Source organism: Neoarius graeffei, chromosome 14 (assembly GCF_027579695.1).
Source record: "Neoarius graeffei isolate fNeoGra1 chromosome 14, fNeoGra1.pri, whole genome shotgun sequence".
Taxonomy (NCBI): Eukaryota; Metazoa; Chordata; class Actinopteri; order Siluriformes; family Ariidae; genus Neoarius; species Neoarius graeffei.
The window spans coordinates 57,574,852-57,597,089 of NC_083582.1; the positions used below are offsets into that span (position 1 = coordinate 57,574,852).

General features: G+C 42.5%; 1 protein-coding gene across 1 annotated transcript in view; it reads right to left on the bottom strand.

Moving 5' to 3' along the window:
- Positions 1–2,565: 2,565 nt before the first annotated feature.
- LOC132897637 (kinesin-1 heavy chain-like) overlaps positions 2,566–22,238 on the bottom strand; it is a 31,977-nt gene continuing 12,304 nt past the window's right edge. Inside the window, exons 11-18 of the mRNA XM_060938873.1 lie at positions 20,612–20,721; positions 20,416–20,517; positions 20,214–20,274; positions 20,002–20,073; positions 17,151–17,255; positions 16,603–16,819; positions 5,050–5,181; positions 2,566–4,957 (exon numbers count right to left, since the gene is read on the bottom strand). Of these exons, the coding sequence (XP_060794856.1) occupies positions 5,054–5,181; positions 16,603–16,819; positions 17,151–17,255; positions 20,002–20,073; positions 20,214–20,274; positions 20,416–20,517; positions 20,612–20,721 (795 nt within the window). The 3' untranslated portion in view covers positions 2,566–4,957; positions 5,050–5,053. The remainder of the gene's footprint in view (positions 4,958–5,049; positions 5,182–16,602; positions 16,820–17,150; positions 17,256–20,001; positions 20,074–20,213; positions 20,275–20,415; positions 20,518–20,611; positions 20,722–22,238) is intronic.

Here is a 22,238-nt window from a genome sequence, read left to right on the forward strand (position 1 = left end):
AGTATTGTACAGGTAGTATTACCAGTATTACCTGGGTGTAGTATTGCATAGATAGTATTACCAGTATTGCCTGGGTGTAGTATTGCACAGGTAGTATTACCAGGGTGTAAGTATTGCATGGGTAGTATTACCAGTATTACCTGGGTGTAGTATTGTACAGGTAGTATTACCAGTATTTCCTGGGTGTAGTATTGCACAGGTAGTATTACCAGGGTGTAAGTATTGCATGGGTAGTATTACCAGTATTACCTGGGTGTAGTATTGTACAGGTAGTATTACCAGTATTTCCTGGGTGTAGTATTGCACAGGTAGTATTACCAGGGTATAAGTATTGCACAGGTAGTATTACCAGTATTACCTGGGTGTAGTATTGCACAGGTAGTATTACCAGTATTACCTGGGTGTAAGTATTGCACGGGTAGTATTACCAGTATTACCTGGGTGTAGTATTGTACAGGTAGTATTACCAGTATTACCTGGGTGTAGTATTGCATAGATAGTATGACCAGTATTGCCTGGGTGTAGTATTGCACAGGTAGTATTACCAGGGTGTAAGTATTGCACGGGTAGTATTACCAGTATTACCTGGGTGTAGTATTGCACAGGTAGTATTACCTGGGTGTAAGTATTGCACGGGTAGTATTACCAGTATTACCTGGGTGTAGTATTGTACAGGTAGTATTACCAGTATTACCTGGGTGTAGTATTGCATAGATAGTATGACCAGTATTGCCTGGGTGTAGTATTGCACAGGTAGTATTACCAGGGTGTAAGTATTGCATGGGTAGTATTACCAGTATTACCTGGGTGTAGTATTGTACAGGTAGTATTACCAGTATTTCCTGGGTGTAGTATTGCACAGGTAGTATTACCAGGGTGTAAGTATTGCATGGGTAGTATTACCAGTATTACCTGGGTGTAGTATTGTACAGGTAGTATTACCAGTATTTCCTGGGTGTAGTATTGCACAGGTAGTATTACCAGGGTGTAAGTATTGCACGGGTAGTATTACCAGTATTACCTGGGTGTAGTATTGCACAGGTAGTATTACCTGGGTGTAAGTATTGCACGGGTAGTATTACCAGTATTACCTGGGTGTAGTATTGTACAGGTAGTATTACCAGTATTACCTGGGTGTAGTATTGCATAGATAGTATGACCAGTATTGCTTGGGTGTAGTATTGCACAGGTAGTATTACCAGGGTGTAAGTATTGCATGGGTAGTATTACCAGTATTACCTGGGTGTAGTATTGTACAGGTAGTATTACCAGTATTTCCTGGGTGTAGTATTGCACAGGTAGTATTACCAGGGTGTAAGTATTGCATGGGTAGTATTACCAGTATTGCCTGGGTGTAGTATTGTACAGGTAGTATTACCAGTATTTCCTGGGTGTAGTATTGCACAGGTAGTATTACCAGGGTATAAGTATTGCACAGGTAGTATTACCAGTATTACCTGGGTGTAGTATTGCACAGGTAGTATTACCAGTATTACCTGGGTGTAAGTATTGCACGGGTAGTATTACCAGTATTACCTGGGTGTAGTATTGTACAGGTAGTATTACCAGTATTACCTGGGTGTAGTATTGCATAGATAGTATGACCAGTATTGCCTGGGTGTAGTATTGCACAGGTAGTATTACCAGGGTGTAAGTATTGCACGGGTAGTATTACCAGTATTACCTGGGTGTAGTATTGCACAGGTAGTATTACCTGGGTGTACTATTACACCCAGGTAATACTGGTATTACGTGCAATTCCACCTTCGTAATACACTTATGTTAACTGTATATCTACCAACCTGCAAATTTATGCAAATTTAATTTTTTTAATCTCTAAATTTGTAGTTTCTCATTCATATACATCTCCTTTGTGTACTTTTGCACTACTCCTTCACTGCCTTATCTTTTTCTCTTTATATATTTTGCTGCTCCAACAATGCAAATTTCCCCTTGTGGGATAATAAAAGGCTATCTTTTATCTTAAATGGGTTCTCGGAGAATATGCAAAATGGTTGAAGTCAGCCACAAAGGTAATGGATGGGTGTACAAGATCTGAAATAATATTCAGCAAGTTCAGAAAGGGAGCAGTGCGCACACAGTTTATCCTTGCCAGGATCACAATGTATCCAGAGAGTCTTTTCGTAACCCTGGATGGAACACCAGTCCATTCCAGAGATGTAAACTTACTCCCTAATAGTTATTGCTACACGATTAATGAAGTGTGAATCTTGATTTGGTATAAATAAACGCCTTCAAGCTTTAGCACTTAGCTGTATAGAGTAAAATTCTGTTGCAATGCCCTTATAGTCAATTTCAGAACTGGATCAGTCCACATTTCTAATGAGTGAACTAGAACAAGCAAGCAGTCATGTCAGGGTACCATGGAGATGTGTGGGAGAACCTGTGGATTAATACTGCCACCATCTGTTCATTTAATGCCAAGGATTTTCAGCAGCACTGAGGACAGGACTGTACCAATTTAAAAAGAAAGTTCTGTAAAATGTCACAAAGCCGTAAAAATCAGTTACGCTCAATGTAACACTATAAATAAAAATCAGAAAACCATTTGCCATTAATTTTATTTCATGTCAAGGGGTGAAAACCTGCCCTACAGTAAGCATTCAGAAGAAATATACAGTTCAGTCCAGTTTATGACTCTGCACAACTCGGGAGAGCTGAGTGTAGACACACCAAGATCCCTCTCCATCATCACAGGTTCTGTTATTTAAACTACAATGCAGATTCAAGACAAAATGGTCTCTGTAAGCAAAAATGTTCAAAAAACAAAAAAAAAACCCTTACAAAACTCAAAAGAAAAAAAATCTAAATCATCTAATCAAGTTGACATGAGACGCTTTAACTCGGATTACAATAAGTGAGGCGATCAACTGAGATGGAACATTTAAAGTGCTTTCAAAAAGTACAGAGGGAAATGGAACAAAACCAGGCCAGTCATGTCTGTTTACGTTATCCTTAATCTCTCACATCAATATTCTGTAAAATTAATTATGCCTGATCCATATTGCACAAAAATTCATATCTATCAGTTATTCAGCCATCACCCTGCTTGGTATAGCAACCAAAATTTACAAGGAGTAATAAGATGTAGGTGAAAAGGTCATCAGAAAGAAAACCTGACCGTGGAAGCCAAGAGGGGAGAAGAAAAAAAAAGTATTAAAAAAAGAAACAAACAAAATTCCCATCTCTATATTAAAACATCAATAAATAAAACATCCACCTGCAAATACAATGAAAACATGGTAAATAACTATTAAATAGACCCTATTGTAAATTCAGCTAGGCCATAAAACGCTGCAACGTCATGCTGAGTCCTAGAACTGGACAAGAGAAAAGTTATCAAAAGATAATGATCAAATCTAGATTTCTAACTGCAATCACAAAGGCAACAAAACTCTTCAAACAGTGGTGGGTATGAAACATTTAACTGCTTTCGGTTTTATTAAATGTGCAAGCCAAACACGATGGCTACATTTAATCACAATAAATACTCATGAGCAAAGCATGATGAAAGCTTAGTGCCAGATTTATGAAAGCGTTTAGTCCGTACAATCTGCAACGGCAGATTTCAGAATAACAGTCAATGACCACCGATGCTCAGTGACTGAAAATCTGCAAAGAATATCGACTGGCCATGGTCACTGATGAAGCATTTGCAAAATGGTCAGGGTTGAATATTATTTCAAACATGGCACAGGCTTGTTTAGAGATCAACAAACCAGGGACTAGTTGTTTAGAATAAACTTTGCCCATTTCTGCAGATGTTGCATCTGTACCAAGATACAGAGAACAGCTGCTGTTAAGCTAAGTAAGACCACAACGCCAACATTCTCTATATTGCTTATTATGGGTGAAATGAACATGATCACTGACTAAAAGGAGAGATTAAAATAGCCCAACACCACTTCCTTATTGGGGAATTCAATTCAAAACCCATCAGAGGTAAAATGTCTAAATCTATTAGTTAAAATGCTACCGCATTTCTTCACATAGCCACATTATATTAGATCACAGGCTGAACTAATGAAAGGCTATAAGGCAGTACTCCCAATCAATAGCGTCAACCGATGAGTAGTGATTTGTTAAACCCATCAATTTTAAAAACAGCAGTGTCGAACATAACAGGTGACCTTCCATTTACAGACCGAGCGCACATTTCATAATGCTGATATCACCATCAGTTAATGATGCACATTTACTACGATGTTTTTGTACAGTGCTTGAAAGTAACATATGGAGTGTCTCCAATCAGCAGCTTTGAGTTCTCTTAAAACCTTCATTTTTCTTCCACTTTCTTTATTCCTTTTTTATAAACATGACCATTGTAAGGCCCCAAGAACCCCAGTGCACAAAAACAGGTTCTGTGTTCATGTACTCTCACTGTAGTGTTTAAATTATCCATTCAAGTGAATTAGTTTATTGGAAACTGCTCAGTGGAAGCAATCAAGAACAAAGTCACTCTCTCCAAAACAGTTAAAAACAAGTCGCAATGATGCATACATGAATAAGCTTGGAGGATGCAGTAGCTGGGTTTCTTTTGACCCTTTTTTTGGAAGTTAATTTCCCATTTATTCCTGCCTTTTTTAATCTTTATAAAGTTTTTTGATGATACATTCCGCTTGGCACAGTGAGGGCTAAAAATCTAATGCAATTAAGAGTGAAGCTACAAGGTACTTACAGAGCAGTGATTGCACTCATTTTTGTCCTATTTCTTTCTCTCTTTTTTTTTTGGTGTGTGTTTAAACAGGGAAATGGGACCTCTAAACATATGACCAGAGAGGACAACTGTACAGCCAAATGTAGGAATATTTCATACATATATATACTTATATTCAAATATATATATAGTTTAAAGTGTTAGGCCTGTTGAACTGTCCAGTGTTGGAAGGCCAGCTCAGTTCTTCTGACTTCATCTAGACTTGCAGACTTCAAAATGCTACAAAAACAAAGTGCAGATTATCAGCATGAAACTTATAACCAAGTAGAAATCAATCACTAAGTGACAAAATACAAAACCGGATAACTTACATTTTTACTGTTTGGCTCCGCCTCCTCCTCGGATGACCGCTGGCTGGTTATTGAAGAGTCCCACCCCTGAGCGGTTGATGTTAGGGTGGGTGGGAGAAGCCACAGGTGGCTGGCCTGGTCTGATGGGTTTGGCTTGATAGAAAAACAATACATGTGTTAAGAAGGTCAGAAAACCATAATTCACTATACCAAAAAAAAAGCAGCCCTGTGAGGGAATTTTAATGGATGAACATTATTATTCTCTGTGTTTCTGCATGTTGAACGAAAGTGGCTTAGTTACTGAGAAGAGATGTTTTTCCACATGCTGTAATCGCTTTTCTGTGGCCTTGGTGGTAATGAGCAGGGTGCTTGAGTTCGTCCTAACTACGCATCTTCTCATGATGTAACCACCTTTCCTGACCTCGGTGGTGATAAGCAGGGAGCTTGAGCTCTCCCTAACTCGCATCCGCCTGCACATACCAGAGCACGCCAGGTGCACGCTCTAACAAAGCTTCATAGAAAATCTTGAGCCAATCACGTGAAGACACAAGCAGTGAGCGAATGCTTTCAGAGTATAATAGATAACATTCCTAAAACACAACTCAGAGTGCGAGTACTCTCGGCATCATCAGAAGTGATGTCTTCTTCTATTCTTCTCTTTCCTATCCTATTTTATATATCTTTATATGATCTACTATAATAAATGACTGAAAAGACAACTGTTAAGCGCTCTGAAGTGTTTATTAGAAATTTCCATTACAATTTGGCGTCCCCTGGGTGGGCCCTATGCGTCTGATCCTCGGACGACGGAAAACTCCCGAGGCTACGGTGCGGAGCTGAGAACTCGGACGAGAGACCAGACCGTCAGGGCTCACCGAACCAGTAAGTGATAACTTTGCATTCTTGTGTAAAGAAATTAGTGGAAACAGTATTTAAAGACTGATATAAGAGATGGACAGAGATTGTCCCAGTCAAGGAAGACTGATATAAGAGACGGACAGAAGTTTGTCCGAGCCCAGGAGGACTGCTAAGCTGTGGTATCATCAATATGTTTGCAGAAAACGGATAAAACACAATTTTGAGACAATAAACTGCGAGTAGTTTATTGGGTTGTGTAAGAGAATTATCCGCCTAAGTGACGACTGGGTAATCGCTCGCCTACTTGAGGAGGGGAAGTACGGGTGCGTGTTTCGACGGATTCACATTCAGCGATTCGTGGAAATTGAATCTTGCTCCCTTTGTTCTGTGTGAACAACTGGCCCGTCTGGGGAACGGGATAGAGAGGTTCGATCGCGAAAACGCAAAGACACACCGGTGTGCATGCAAAATATTGATGAATTAACAGAGTACTGTCCTCCTCCAAATTCTGAAACAGATTTTGTACACATGTGCAAGTTGTCTTTGAGGTTGTTGTGTTAAATGATGCCTACTTTAGCTTAAGGCAAATGTCAGATAAATTGTTTACTAATAAGAACACACCTAAAGGATTATTGTGTCGTATTTTTGGACATAGTCCAACCTGTTCTTCTTGTGATCCTAATAAAAACTCAGCCATTGTTGTCATAACCTATTGATATAACAGTGTACAATGAGGAACAGAAACAGTAAGTTAGGGAAAGAAAAGAAAAAAGCAAGTAAGTGTGAAGCTACATGTGCTATAATAAGAATTGGCTGTTCCTATGACAGCCCAAACATCCAGTTTATGAAAACCTCGTATGGCGAGGATTGTTTGGCACAGTTTGACATATGGGTAAAGGACTTAGAATTCCCTGAGAAGGGCAGTTTTAGTCCCAGGCAGATAGGACAGTTAGAAGAAAAGTTGAAACAGAAGGAAAAAGAAGAGTCTGCAGATAATGTTAAGTTCTTAGGGGACTGGAGGGCGTTTTCTGCATGGAAAGAAGAAACACTTAAGAGAGAGTACAAAAGAGAGAAACGACAGGCAGGGCTCTCACCCTCTTCTCAGTGTTTGAAATTTCAGATGGACCCTGACCTGGAGTCTGCCCCACCACCCCAACACACACTGCCTCCTCAGCAAGGCGGAACATCATTCCCACAAGCGCTTCACCCACAGAAAGGGGGAGAAGTTGAGAAGAAGAAAAAAACCTGAGCCTCTGGAATCTCCCCCAGCCTACCAGCTGCCTCCAGCATCAGCACCTCCCCTCGCTTCTCCATCACACATGAGATCCGGTCTTGCATATGGCAATGGAAAAGACACCCTCCTGGACCTGACCACGTGCTCACCAGTGGGTCCACAAGGCTGTAACCTAAAGTCTGAAGTCCTTCATCTTCCAATGATGGAAGTGGCTGGAGCTGACGGCGTGCTTTTAGTCCACAGACCCTGGATGACAGCTGATATCAAGGAAAGCATGGCTTCTCTTCCCAACGTGAGAGAGGTAGGAGGAAAGAGATTTGGTAACGAACTGTTGATATTTTGCAGAGAATTCCGACCGACCACCCATGAACTTCGCTGCCTAATCATGACCAAGATGGGTATAGATTGGAACAAAGTTTCCAAAGAGTGGCCGGAAGCTGACCAGCGAATGACTACACCAGACTGGAGCGCGGCTGGCAATAGTGAGTATAGAGATACCATCACTGCTCTCTGTGCTCGTCTGGATAGTGCTTTTCCTTTGAACATAGACATGACTAAGATCAGTATGTGTAAGCAAGAAGATGTGAAGTGGTGTCAGCGTTTTTCGCCCGTCTCACCGCCACGCACGAGAAACACAGTGGCCTGACCAGGCCCGTGAACCTGGCTGCAGTGGAGGGCACTCCTGAGTCTCACCAAGATCGAGCAGTACGCTGTGCATGCAGAAAAGCTGCTGAAAGAGAAGGAGAAGACAAAGTCGACACAAAGAGACCAAGATCTACACGCCGCCACTCTCACTCTTTCCAGACTGTTCAGCCTGGAGAAAAAGGAACAAGAGGAGGAAGAGGTCAAAGTAGGGGCCGAGACAGGACAACCTGGAGTGACTCGTCCTGGATAAAAGGTGCAACCTGCTACAACTGCAATCAAAAGGGACACATTGCTCGAAATTGTCTCCACAGTAACAGGCAGAAGCCCCGTGAGGAGTACAGCAAAGCAGACTGATGGGCGGACTCCGGGAACGGGCCCCACACAGAGAACAGGGGAGGTAACACACACTCACCTGATGATACACACACACATAGACAGGAGCATTCACATAACGTTAAACACATTAGTAGCAGCACCTGCATGCAACAGCAAGACTACACAGAAATGCCCGATATACCAGTCCAAATAAATACACCTGAAGTTGCATTAAGTTTGTTAAAATACACAACTACTCCCTTTTCTAAACTCCCTTGTATGCCCCTCACTGTGTGTGGGCATGTGTTAACCTGTTTAGTAGATTCTGGAGCAGGACACTCAGTGATACAACATGGGGTACTTCCAGTAGACCCACCGCTCAGCTCAAATTCTATTCAGACAGTGGGCATCTCAGGACGACTTATAACCGAAACTTTCTCAGTCAACCTCCCGTGTGAAAGCGAGGGAGGAATAGTTACGTCCCACTCATTCCTCATCTCACATACATGTCCAGTAAATTTGTTAGCACATGATTTAATGTGCAAATTAGAAGTAAATCTCACATCCACTCCAGATGGACTAACTATTGAAGTAAGTGAAATGTGCGGTGTGCAGTATGGGTTTGGAAGCCCCCTGTATGTGTATGTCTGGCAGCTCTGCTCAGATCAGCTCACACAAACTCCCAAACACCTTGTACAGCTCGCATACTTGAACACCTCATCAGTTGACACAGATTATATGAAAGAGAAAGATTTGCATTGTACAGCACATGTTCACCAAGAGCAAGATGTAGAGTTTGAAAAGACTTGGTTTGCAGACCCCATGCACGTGAAAGATTGACCCTCAAAACTATATATTGGTCTAAACATTATTGCGCTGTGCAGGTCCATTTTACTCGTTGTCCAAACAGCTGCATCAATGTTCATCGCAGTGTTCTCAAACATGTTATACGCGGCCTCGTGTCAGAGGACTTTGAGGTCGGCTGCTGCCAACATGATTTCTTTGACATCATTAATTCTATATCCCATGTCTCATTACCAAGGCCACGAGCTGCCCATTGGAAAGACGTGGGGAAGTGGGTCAGGAAGTGTGCAGTCGATGGCAATGAATGGTCCCAAACAGAGGACCCTAGTGTGTTGTTTTGTCAAAGGCTTGGGGTCTACAAACAAAGTCATGCTATGTGTGTGTATGTTAAGCGCAGCGTAATATTAGCCACTGATGACCAGGGTCCTGGGGACCTCGGCCATACTGGCCTGTTTGTCTCTGTTTCCACAGGCATAACTCCAGCAGAGGTGCACCCCAAATTGGCGGGAGTTCCAAATTCCGTTTGGGCAAAGGGTAAACGTGATGTGGGCCTAATAAAGAATGCTGAACCAGTGGTGATCACCCCCAAATCAGATTTCAGTCCTAAACAGACCCAGTACCCACTCAAACCAGAAGCAATTGCAGGTATAAAACTGGTCTTTGATTCGTTGCTGAAGGCAGATGTAATTGTCCCTTGCCAGGACTCTCCAGTGCGCACTCCTATTTTTCCAATTAAGAAGGCAAGAAAACCGTCCCAGCCCGATGAGTGGAGGTTTGTCCAAGATCTGCAAGCAGTCAATGCTGCGGCTGTCCCGCACACGCCTGACGTCCCTAGAGAGTGCTCTGCAGACCACACCCACTCTGGGACTGCCTGACCCCAATAAACCATTTGTTCAAACTGTAGATGAAAAGAAGGGTTTTATGACCTCTGCTCTTTTACAGAAACACGGGGATAGATTGAGACCTGTAGCCTACTTCTCCAGCAGGCTGGATCCAGTGGCAGCTGGACTTCCTGTTTGCCTGCGTGCAGTTGCTGCAGCTGAAAAGGCGGTAACTGCCTCCAGAAATATTGTGGGGTATTCTAACCTCACCCTTTTGGTCCCACATGCTGTCTCCCTACTTCTGTTGGGGAAAAAAAAAAAGATGTCACATTTGTCAGCACAGAGATGATTGAAGTATAACACTGTCATACTTGATATGCCTAACATCATTGTGAAATGTTGTTCTGTTCTGAATTCTGCCTCTCTTCTCCCTACAGAGGACGATGGAGAGCCACATGACTGTGTTGCTCTCACTAATGATTTTTGTTCCCCCAGGGCAGACTTAGAGTGACCCTTTGGAAAATCCAGACATGGTCCTCTATGTGGATGGTTCAGCCTCCAGAGACCCAGAGACGGGAAAGAAGAAAGTAGGTTTTGCCGTAGTCTCAGATCACGAGGTCCTCAAGGCGTCGTGTCTGCCCTCAAACCTGTTGGCACAGGCCGCAGAGCTCTGTGCCCTTATCGAGACATGCAAATTGGCTGCAGGGTGATCTGTCAATATTTTTACGGACAGTAGGTACACGTTTGGCGTTGTGCACGATTTTGGCACTATTTGGAAACACAGAAATTTTCTCACTAGCACAGGATCTCCCATTGCACATCATAAACTGGTCTCTGAGTTGTTGGATGCTGTTCTACTCCCTAGAGCCATTGCTGTGTGTAAGTGTGCTACCCATACTAACAATACTGATCTTGTGTCTCAAGGGAATGCCAGGGCGGACGCGGCAGCTAAGTGTGCAGCCTCGGCTTCCAGTTCACCCTCTAACCTTGCCTTTCCTCAGGCTTCTACCCCTTGTTTACAGCTAGTGGACCTTCAGAGCACTGCCATCCAGGACGAGAGACGAGTCTGGAAATAGGCAGGCTGTATCCTTGCAAACTTGGTCTGGGTTTGTCCCTCGGGCTGTCCCTGTCTACCAAAATACATGTTCCCTTTCTATTCAAAATTGGCACATGGGCTCACCCATGTGTCAAAAGGGGGGATGGTAGCAGAAGTAACAAAGAGATGGTTCACAGAGGGGTTTTCAAATTATGCTGCGAAATTTTGCAAGCAATGCTTGATATGTGCACAATATAATGCAGGTCAAGGTATCAGACTAACTCAAGCAGCACACCCAATACCAGACAAACCATTTGATCACCTCCAAATGGACTTTATTGAACTGACACCTAGTGAAGGGAAAAGGTACTGCCTGGTAATAGTTGACATGTTTTCAAAATGGGTAGAAGTATTCCCCACAGCTAAACAAGACTCAGAGGCGGTAGTCAAAGCACTCCTGAGAGATGTAATTCCTAGGTGGGGTATACCTAGCAAAATCTCAAGTGACAGTGGAACACCATTTGTTAATGCAGCCCTAAAGAAAATAGGAGCATTCCTAGGGATAGACCTGAAACAACATTGTGCCCATCATCCTGCCAGTGCAGGAGCAGTAGAGAGGGAAAATGGGTCCCTTAAAAATAAACTAAGCAAAGCTTGTGCAGAAACAGGGCTAGGATGGACAAAGGTCCTCCCTGTAGTACTCACACAAATGAGGATGCAAACTAGGCCTAAACATGGGTTAAGCCCATTCGAAATTCTGTTTGGACGAGTACCCAACATGGGGATAGGGCCAGCTCAAGGAACACTGCCGGACACCACACTGTGTGATGATGCAGTGTTGAATTACTGTGCAATGTTGTCCTCTGCTTTGAAATCTATCCACAAACAGGTAAAAGAAGCACTTCCCAAACCCACTGAGGGATCTACAACCAGGGGATTGGATCGTGGTAAAGGACTTCCAACAAACCAAGTGGAACAAGCCACGGTGGAATAGCCCATTCCAGGTCCTGCTCATGACCCCAATGGCAGTGAAAGTCACAGGCAGAGTGACGTGGATCCACGCTAGCCACTGCAGGAGGGTTCCTGAACCAGCTGAGCAGGAGGAAAAGGAAGGCCTAAGTGACCAGAGGCTGACTAAAGCTTGTGAGGAAGAAAGGCATCACTGCATGGAACAGTGCGAGTATCACATCAATCACGCATGCACCCTCAATAGGGAAGAGTATTTCAGTGTCTAGCTGATAGATAAGTCTAGGGTTTTGAGTTTCCTCCAAGTCCCGGTGAGGTGGGACGAGGGCTGATAGGGCGTGCCCGCCCTCTGAGCACCAATACACGTCAAGAAGGGCAAGGGTTAACTCGGTAACATCATTGAGGCACTGAACAAGATGCGCAAGGTTGCTGAACAATCATAAGCAGATGAACATGGAGGAGTTGAAGACAGCTGATCGTGTTAGTTCAGTGGATGGAAGACTCTGATTCTATCCACCGTACCGATCCTAGGCTTAGCGATTGTGATGCTATGTTTGCTCCCTGTTTTCTGTCAATGTTGTATGTCTGTGTTTCAGAGGCAGCTGACAAATATTGGTTACCAGATCGTGAAAATAGACTCAGACGACTTGCCTGACTGGCTTCCAAACTCACACGAAGACTATAACCCACCGTTCGATGACATCAGCACAGTTGACATGAAACTAGCCCTAACTTAAAACACTTTCATTATGATTGTTTCCTGTTCTATTATTCCTGATCTATGTATATGGCTTGCTAGCATTCATTTAAGATGTCTATGTCTTATAAAACAGCCTTAGCATTAGCCCTGTACACTCAATGACGTGTTAAGTCGAATCTCTCTGAGAACTCTTATCACTGAAACTGTGTACAGTTCTTTTCTTTCCTTTTAGCAATTTATCCTATAGGATAAAAAGGGGGGAATGTGAGGGAATTTTAATGGATGAACATTATTATTCTCTGTGTTTCTGCATGTTGAACGAAAGTGGCTTAGTTACTGAGAAGAGATGTTTTTCCACATGCTGTAATCGCTTTTCTGTGGCCTTGGTGGTAATGAGCAGGGTGCTTGAGTTCGTCCTAACTACGCATCTTCTCATGATGTAACCACCTTTCCTGACCTCGGTGGTGATAAGCAGGGAGCTTGAGCTCTCCCTAACTCGCATCCGCCTGCACATACCAGAGCACGCCAGGTGCACGCTCTAACAAAGCTTCATAGAAAATCTTGAGCCAATCACGTGAAGACACAAGCAGTGAGCGAATGCTTTCAGAATATAATAGATAACATTCCTAAAACACAACTCAGAGTGCGCGTACTCTCGGCATCATCAGAAGTGATGTCTTCTTCTATTCTTCTCTTTCCTTTCCTATTTTATATATCTTTATATGATCTACTATAATAAATGACTGAAAAGACAACTGTTAAGCGCTCTGAAGTGTTTATTAGAAATTTCCATTACAGCCCCAACCGCTTTTAAGTAATAGATGATCCAAAAACAAAATGAACACAATTTATGCTCCTGGCATAAATGCAGTTGATCATCCATCAGCCGATCAAGCATTAAAAAAAAAAAAATTTAAACACCAGTAATAAAGTGCTTAGCTACTAGTTCAGCAAACAACTGCCTCAAATTAAACTGTTTTTCCCAGCAACACCATTTGTACATACACTGCTTTATTAAATATCATAATCACCACTAAAAGGAACAACGTTGTGCTGGAATGACTGAACAGAGAGCTTTCACACTGTAGACAAAATCATTTTGCATATCACGTGGTAGTGTCAACATTAGCATGACGACATGGAGTGCTTGAGTCCAGCCAACAGCTCCCCCCCAGCCTATTTATCTGATTATTAAAAGGGCGTTAATGGTCTATGTACATTTAATCATTCTATTTACATGTCAGTAACAAGAAATGGACAATTTTTGTTTTGTGTTCTTTCTTTGCAAGTCAAAAAAAAAGTAACTAAACAAAACTAGGATTCCGTTTTTCTGACGCCTGTGGTAGCCACTGATAGCAAGCGTAATTTACTGAGCAGCTCAAGCAGAGAAAACTGCAATCTAAAACTACAGAGTAAATGCCAAACCTCTCAAAAGAAGTAGATACCAATGTGATGCAAAATCACATACAGGAGACCGTTTTTGGAGCAGCAGGTAATGGCCCTTTCAGCTGATAACCATCACAAGTAAATTTAAGCCCTGTGGGAAACACTGGTCATTCTCTCACTCCATACGGTATGTGGTGGTTTGCATTTAATGCATTTTAGCAAAAATTATCAAACACTATTGAATAAATTTTATTACTACTACTATTGAAGTGCCCATCTCCATCAGTCCCCCCTCAGGCCTATATTCAATCCTGACTTGTATACAAATGTACATTGTATACATTAGTACATACAGTGGTGCTTGAAAGTTTATGAATCCTTTAGAATTTTCTATTTTTCTGCATAAATATGACCTAAAACTATCAGAATTTCATACAAGCCCTAAAAGTAGATAAAGAGAATCCAGTTAAACAAATGAGACAAAAATATTATACTTGGTCATTTATTTATTGAGGAAAATGATCCAGTATTACGGGTGGCACGGTGGCATAGTGGTTAGCGCTGTCACCTCACAGCAAGAAGGTCCGGGTTCGAGCCCCGGGGCCGGCGAGGGCCTTTCTGTGCGGAGTTTGCATGTTCTCCCCATGTCCGCGTGGGTTTCCTCCGGGTGCTCCGGTTTCCCCCACAGTCCAAAGACATGCAGGTTAGGTTAACTGGTGACTCTAAATTGACCATAGGTGTGAATGAGAGTGTGAATGGTTGTCTGTGTCTATGTGTCAGCCCTGTGATGACCTGGCGACTTGTCCAGGGTGTACCCCGCCTTTCGCCCGTAGTCAGCTGGGATAGGCTCCAGCTTGCCTGCGACCCTGTAGAACAGGATAAAGCGGCTAGAGATAATGAGATGAGATCCAGTATTACATATCTGTGAGTGGCAAAAGTATGTGAACCTCTAGGATTAGCAGTTAATTTGAAGGTGATATTAGAGTCAGGTGTTTGTCATCCCATTGACTGAAATCAGGTGTGAGTGGGCACCCTGTTTTATTTAAAGAACAGGGATCTATCAAAGTCTGATCTTCACAACACACGTTTGTGGAAGTGTATCATGGCACGAACAAAGGAGATTTCTGAGGACCTCAAAAAGCATTATTGATGCTCATCAGGCTGGAAAAGGTTACAAAACCATCTCTAAAGAGTTTGGACTCCACCAATCCACAGACAGACAGACTGTGTACAAATGGAGGAAATTCAAGACCATTGTTACCCTCCCCAGGAGTGGCCAACCAACAAACGATCACTCCAGCAAGGCGTGTAATAGTCTGCGAGGTCACAAAGGACCCCATAGTAACTTCTAAGCAACTGAAGGCCTCTCTCACATTGGCTAATGTTAATGTTCATGAGTCCACCATCAGAACACTGAACAACAATGGTGTGCATGGCAGGGTTGCACGGAGAAAGCCACTCTTCTCCAAAAAGAACATTGCTGCTCGTCTGCAGTTTGCGCTAAAGATCACGCAGACAAGCCAGAAGGCTACTGGAAAAATGTTTTGTGGATGGATGAGACCAAAATAGAATTTTTTGGTTTAAATGAGAAATGTTATGTTTGGAGAAAGGAAAACACTGCATTCCAGCATAAGAACCTTATCCCATCTGTGAAACATGGTGGTGGTAGTATCATGGTTTGGGCCTGTTTTGCTGCATCTGGGCCAGGACGGCTTGCCATCATTGATGGAACAATGAATTCTGAATTGTACCAGCGAATTCTAAAGAAAGATGTCAGGACATCTGCACATGAACTGAATCTCAAGAGAAGGTGGGCCATGCAGCAAGATAACGACCCCAAGCACACAAGTCGTTCTACCAAAGAATGGTTAAAGAAGAATAAAGTTAATGTTTTGGAATGGCCAAGTCAAAGTCCTGACCTTAATCCAATCGAAATGTTGTGGAAGGACCTGAAGCGAGCAGTTCATGTGAGGAAACCCACCAACATCCCAGAGTTGAAGCTGTTCTGTACGGAGGAATGGGCTGAAATTCCTCCAAGCCGGTGTGCAGGACTGATCAACAGTTACCGGAAACGTTTAGTTGCAGTTATTGCTGCACAAGGGGGTCACACCAGATACTGAAAGCAAAGGTTCACATGCTTTTGCCACTCACAGATATGTAATATTGGATCATTTTCCTCAATAAATAAATGACCAAGTATAATATTTTTGTCTCATTTGTTTGACTGGGTTCTCTTTATCTACTTTTAGGACTTGTGTGAAAATCTGTTGATGTTTTCGGTCATATTTATGCAGAATTACAGAAAACTCTAAAGGGTGCACAAACTTTCAAGCACCACTATGTGAATCACTTCCAACATATAATTCCCCCTATTAACTTTGTGCCCCATTTCCTAAATCTATTTTGTGTGGGACGATACTAATAACTGTACATCTGGTGGAGCTAAAAAAGTATTGAATGCCCTCTAGTGGATGTTTGTAATTTAACCTTTCCCAAGAGCCAGAGAAATTGAGAAAACTGAAAGTAACAAGTTACACGTCCACTACATATATTTATTTATTTCTCCCCCCAGCAGTTGTGTTCTGCATCATAATTCATTTCATGTTAAACCTGCCTTCCGGCAAACATTACCAAATATTTTGGAATGATATTCCTGAGGAAGAAATAAGCACACTTCGAGATTAGTGATGAGGCTTGAGAAGTGCCAATGCTTTATGCATGCAGTTTTCTCAAAGCTCATTTAACACTTGCTCCAAGTTCTCCTTTGTTAGAAACATTATCCTTATAGTTAAAGTAGTACTGTGTGTACCGATCTGTGCCGAGTGTCCTCTGCGAGCCATGTTCTTCGCTCTGACAGCCTCTTTAATGCGGTCCACCTCCTGTTGATAGCGCTTGCGGTCGCGTGCTGCGTTCTCTTTGGCCTCCTTCAGCGCGGACTCCAGAGCCTTCACGCGTTCAGCAGTCGCACGCAGACGCTTCTCCAGCTTGGGCAGCTCACAGCGCAGATCTGCATTATCACGAACCAACTACATACACACAGTCACAGAGAAAGAATAACGAACGAAACGGTTCGTCTCGGGCAACCTTTACATTTAAGGAGAAGAGACAGAGGAGGACGTTTTAAATAAGCTCTTTCACAATCACTCTACATAGATTCTTCCAGCAAGGTAGCATGAGATAGATACAGGTTTATGAATATACATTTGTAATGTGAAGTGTTAAAATATTTTCAAGTTAAATGTGCAATAACATTTTTCTTAAATGATTGAATAGTTGTGATTAATAAATATGGAACATTCTGATATCCATTATTGTGCAGCCCCACTATGAGATGGGTGTGTGCGCTCATGCATGTACCTGTTTATGGACTTTAGTGAGCTGTTCCAGATTGTTCTCCAGGAAAGAGATCTTTTGTTTCTGAGCTGCGCTGCCACCAGTGTCATCAGAGTCCATCTCAGCACTCTGTAAAAGGAGGAGGAATCAAAATTACGCAGATTAACACATTAAGCATTTATCCCACTTAAGGCCAATTTATGCTGACAATCCAGTCCTCGCGGATGGCGTCGCAGATAGCGTCTGCGAAGCCCTCTCCCCTTCGCAGACGCTCTGCGCGCACCTCCCAAAAATTGTGACCACCGCAGACAGCATCGCAGGCAAGAGGGCTCCGATTGGTCCACTCTACATCCGCTGTACACGCACTTCCGCTTCCTTACTTTCCCGGTTTGGTTTGTTTTCACGACCGCCATTTTTAAAAACATGAGCGAAGATGGAGCAGCACGAAGAGCGGTTGATCGAGGAAGTACGTACATCTATACGACTCCAGTTCTAGTCATTATAAGCACAATTATAAGTAACCGGAGGATAAACACTCCACTAACCACACCCACCAACTACTCCTAGCGACTTCGCGCCCCCTTGCGTTGTGGTGGTGAATAACATCGCGCACGCCTATACACACCTATACTCCCCGCTCAACGATAAATTACAACTGTCTGCGAAAAGCTATCTGCGAAAGCCTTGTCGCAAAAGCATGCAGAGCCCTTTAGAGCTGGGCGATAAATCGATTAATTTGAATTTACAGTTAAGGACAATGTGTTATGAAAATCGGTTTTCTCTCAGTTTAAACTTCCGCCACCGATGCTCCCCTTTGCACATGTGCAATAACGGATCGGGCACTGACACGATAGCCCTCCTCCCGTGCACTTGCCATAGACACACACAAACATGGCAGAGATTGGGGGAAAGCCGCAATTTGTGCCCAAGAAAGGAGTAACTTTCTCCGTGGCCTGGAATTGGTACGGTTTTGCGGCGTCGGACGCAGACGAAACAAGTCCTCGTTGTAAGGTGTGTTTGAAAACGGTCGCTTCCAAAGGAAGCAGCACGACAAATTTAAGGGGTTGGCATAAACAGAAGCACGCAGCGGAGTGGGAGAAGTGCTGCTCCCAGCCGAATGAAAACAGCCGCAGCACGAGCACACCATCCACAGTAAAGCAAGCAACCGTCCCGGACACATTTTCGAACTGTGTGCCTTATGATCAGAATGGGGCGCGGTGGAAGGCAATCACAGATGCTATCGCGATGTTTATTGCAAAAGACATGGTGCCCATACATACGGTGGCAAAGTCGGGATTTTTTTTCCTATTTTGTCAGTTTTATCAAAAAGGACGTAATTTTATTTATTTTTTTGAGGGGGCATTTATTTATTTTTTTTTTGAAGTTTGAGGGTGCATTGTGTCAGTTTGAAATGAAGCTATGTTGGAGAAAGCTTTCTAAAAGTTACTGTACTGTATGTTCTCACTGTTTACAATGGCATGGTCTGCCATCTCACCTACAAGCTTGCTTGTTTTTTGGCTTCTGGTTGCACTTTAACCCCAAAGGGGAAATTTAAGTGAAAACAAAATAAAGGTAAAACTTTTGAACCATTTCTTTGCATCCGTAGTTTGATTTTCTGTGTGTGTGTGTGTGGGGGGGGGGGGGGGGGGGGGGGGGGGGGGGGAATTAAAATAAAAAATTGGATTTTTTGTGAAAAAATTCGAAGATTTTTTTTTTTAGGCCATATCACCCAGCTCTAATCCCACTAGATATATCTACAGTATATTAATTGTTAAAAACACACTTTAGAGCGAGTAATGCGCTCCAGTATTAGCGGTTTAGTGTTACTGTAAAAAAGTAGGATATGTACATTCATATGACCCAACACTGATTTCACCAAACACACTTAAAGGGGTACCAAATATAATATATACAGTTGCTGATGTGACAAAGTAACGTATTCTTAAGTATTCTATCAAATTTATGTACTAGAAAACAACGAAATATCTTGGTAATTGTAAATATAATACTTTATACGCTAAACCGCACAAGAGTCGCCATTTTTAAAAGACCGTGACGTCAGCGTTACCCACTGCACTAGCGGAACTCTCCGAAATAGAGGAGATAAGCGTGTAATCATGGCGTCGGGCGCATCAAGTGAAAGCGACAGCTCTGTCGAATCGTACGAAGAGATCCCGCAAGACACACTGCAAGCAGGCTATGGCTTAGAAGGGTACCAGTTTGAACCTAGGAGAGGTACTCTCGACTCCGGTGATGAAATAAGAGAAGAAAGCACGGATGACGGCGAGGATGAGACTGATGCTGACCATGGGCATGGCGAGCGTGGGGCAGAGCGTCTGCGTGCAGGTGATACGGTGTGGTGCTCGTGCGGAAAATGTAACGTGGAGTTGCTCACGAGTCCAGCAGAATTTATTTGCTGCAATGAGATAGGCGCCACCCGTGGACTTGCGAAATCGTCGCAAGAGGCAGAAACAGGTATTTCACACGTGCTATTCCCAACCTCAATGAGCCAACACAACTGGGCACATACATACGTCATGTGTGTTACGCAGAGAAAATGAACGTGCATTCTGATTGGATAAAATTAATATCATGACGGGCTGTTCAAACTGCGGAAATAGTTTGCTCGAGCTACTTTCAAAACACTATAACTTTCCAACCTTAGAACAAAAAACTTTTGTAAGTCTTGAATAAGGTTCGTTAATGTGTGTTTTATTGTTATATTTACTCTATATATTGCCCTCTGTTCCCCTTTAAGTGCACGAGGCTGTCTTTTACATACATCTGTGCAAAATTTGTCGAAAAATCCCTTGCAGGTTCCCAAAGTTACCAAACAAACTATAAATTGGAGGGAAAAAAAAAATTCCGTTTTCACCTTCTTGACCCGGGTTGCCAAGTCCTGCACAAATAATTTCCGCAGGTTATGGAGAGTCTGCAGCTCTTTAGCCTGGAGAGAATAATGGAAAAAGTAGACTGAGCACACACACACACACACACACACACACACACACACACACACACACACACACACACACCACCCTCATATATAACCTGAAATTCTCACATCAATGAAAAGAAATGACTCACAACTGTCTCCTCCAGGCCCTTGAGGTCTTGTCTGGCCTGCTCCCTTCTGTCCTGCATAACTCTGTTCTCACACACACACAGGCCATGAAAGATTGTACTCAAAACACCATCAATAGCACGGATAAAAATAAATTAGCTTCTACACAAAGGAAGGCAACATTCAAAACCCCAATCAGATGACTGGTGTGTGACGAGCACATACGTAAGCTCATGCAGCTTGCGGCTCTTTTCCTGGTCCATAGATTTGAGCTTCTCATGTTCCACCCGGAGACGCTCCTGTTCCAACATGATCTTCTGGTTCATACTGTATACAAAACACAGACAGAACGCGAGAGGATTAGAATATGACAAGGGTTTGTAATCCATTTTTTTCATCTGTAGGACACTGGGTGTCTTACTCCTGTAGTTCAGTAATGAGTTTCTCCTTAATCTCAAGTTCATCTCTCAGGCTGCTAAGCTGCTTCTGATGAGCCTCCCTGTGGTTCTGGATCTGCTGCTCCACCGCAGCCTAAACACACACATTATACCTCCTTTTATTATTGACATCCAAACACCATCACTTTCATATAAATAACATCTGGCATCAAAAAGCATCAACAAATGAGATTTAGATGTTGAGCAGCAAGATTTATGTTTGCCTTATAATGTAAACTGAAATTAGCAAAGGATTAGGAGAAAGCATGATTAGCTGATCAACATGCGCTCTGAAAATAACATGGAAAATGGCAGTTAAGCCCAATCACACCTGATTGGAGCACATGTTGCTGCAATTTGGGGGTGGGGTTGTTTCACGGCACAATATACTGTAGTACCAGACACTTGCAGAATCGATGTTCAGGTGCCCTGAAGCTATTCTGGTGCTTCATGGTGGCCCCAAACCATGTTTATTTCTTTAATCTGTCAATCTTTATACAGCTCTTTAGTACAAATACAGAGGTGATTATAGGAAATAGCATGTGCTGAATGGTCAAGAGATTCTGACCATTTCTCGAGCATCACCTCAACAAAAGGGCAGCCAATCTTTTCGTCACCGTAAGTGAGGAAGAATTACAAATTATGAAAGAAATTGCTGTTTCTAAAAGCACTAAAGATGCTATGAGGTTCGGTTTAAAAACTATTCAAAGATAAGGTGGAATTGTGATTTATTTTATCCATTTCAAAACAAAAAGTATTTTACGTGACTCACATATAGAAACGACCAGGCCCGTGAGCATTACATATGCATGCTGCTTTAGAAGATTGAAATTATTCTTTAAAAAAAAAAGATTTTATTTATTTTAAAAAAAAAAGTCACCTGTGTATTTATACTCGAACACTTATCCACCCCAGGCTCAGCAAATACCGATATTCACTTCACCTTCAGCGAATAATTGTTAAATATGTACAGTTACTTTGCAAATATTACTTCTAAAATACATCTATGATTATTCTAATATCCATCAGCTGAATTCTTAGTCATGAAACTAAATGTTGGCACACCAGAAATTCAAACGTACACTTATTGTATACGTATTCTCCGAAAATAATTTCTGTATTTTCTCTCAATTTTCCAAGAGATGCTCCGAGTCTAATTCCTTTCTTGGCTTCCTGTCTTTAAATCACATTTCCGTAGCTCGACTGATTGATGAAAGCTTTTAAAAAGTGTGTTGTGAATGCACACAACCCTGACTCAGCCTGTCTGGCAGTGGGTTTATCTAACTAACCTGCTTTCCACAGGCACAGTACTTTTCTAATTCATCACAAAATTCAATATTAGGTTACTTTGCGCTCTCGTCCTGGAAGCGTGCCCAGTACAGTGTGGTAGGAAATATTTAGTTCAAATAAATAAAGTGGTAGGACAAATTAACAAAAACAGGGAAAAACTATAACACTTGAAGGAAAATGGTCTGCAACCCAAACTGAGTGGCTTTAAATTCTAATAAGCAGATAATATTTTGATGTTCATCATTTACCCCTCCCTTCCCTGAGAGTCCAGGACTATGCGTATCCTGCCTGAATATACTGTCTTATGGTGACGTAAACCCA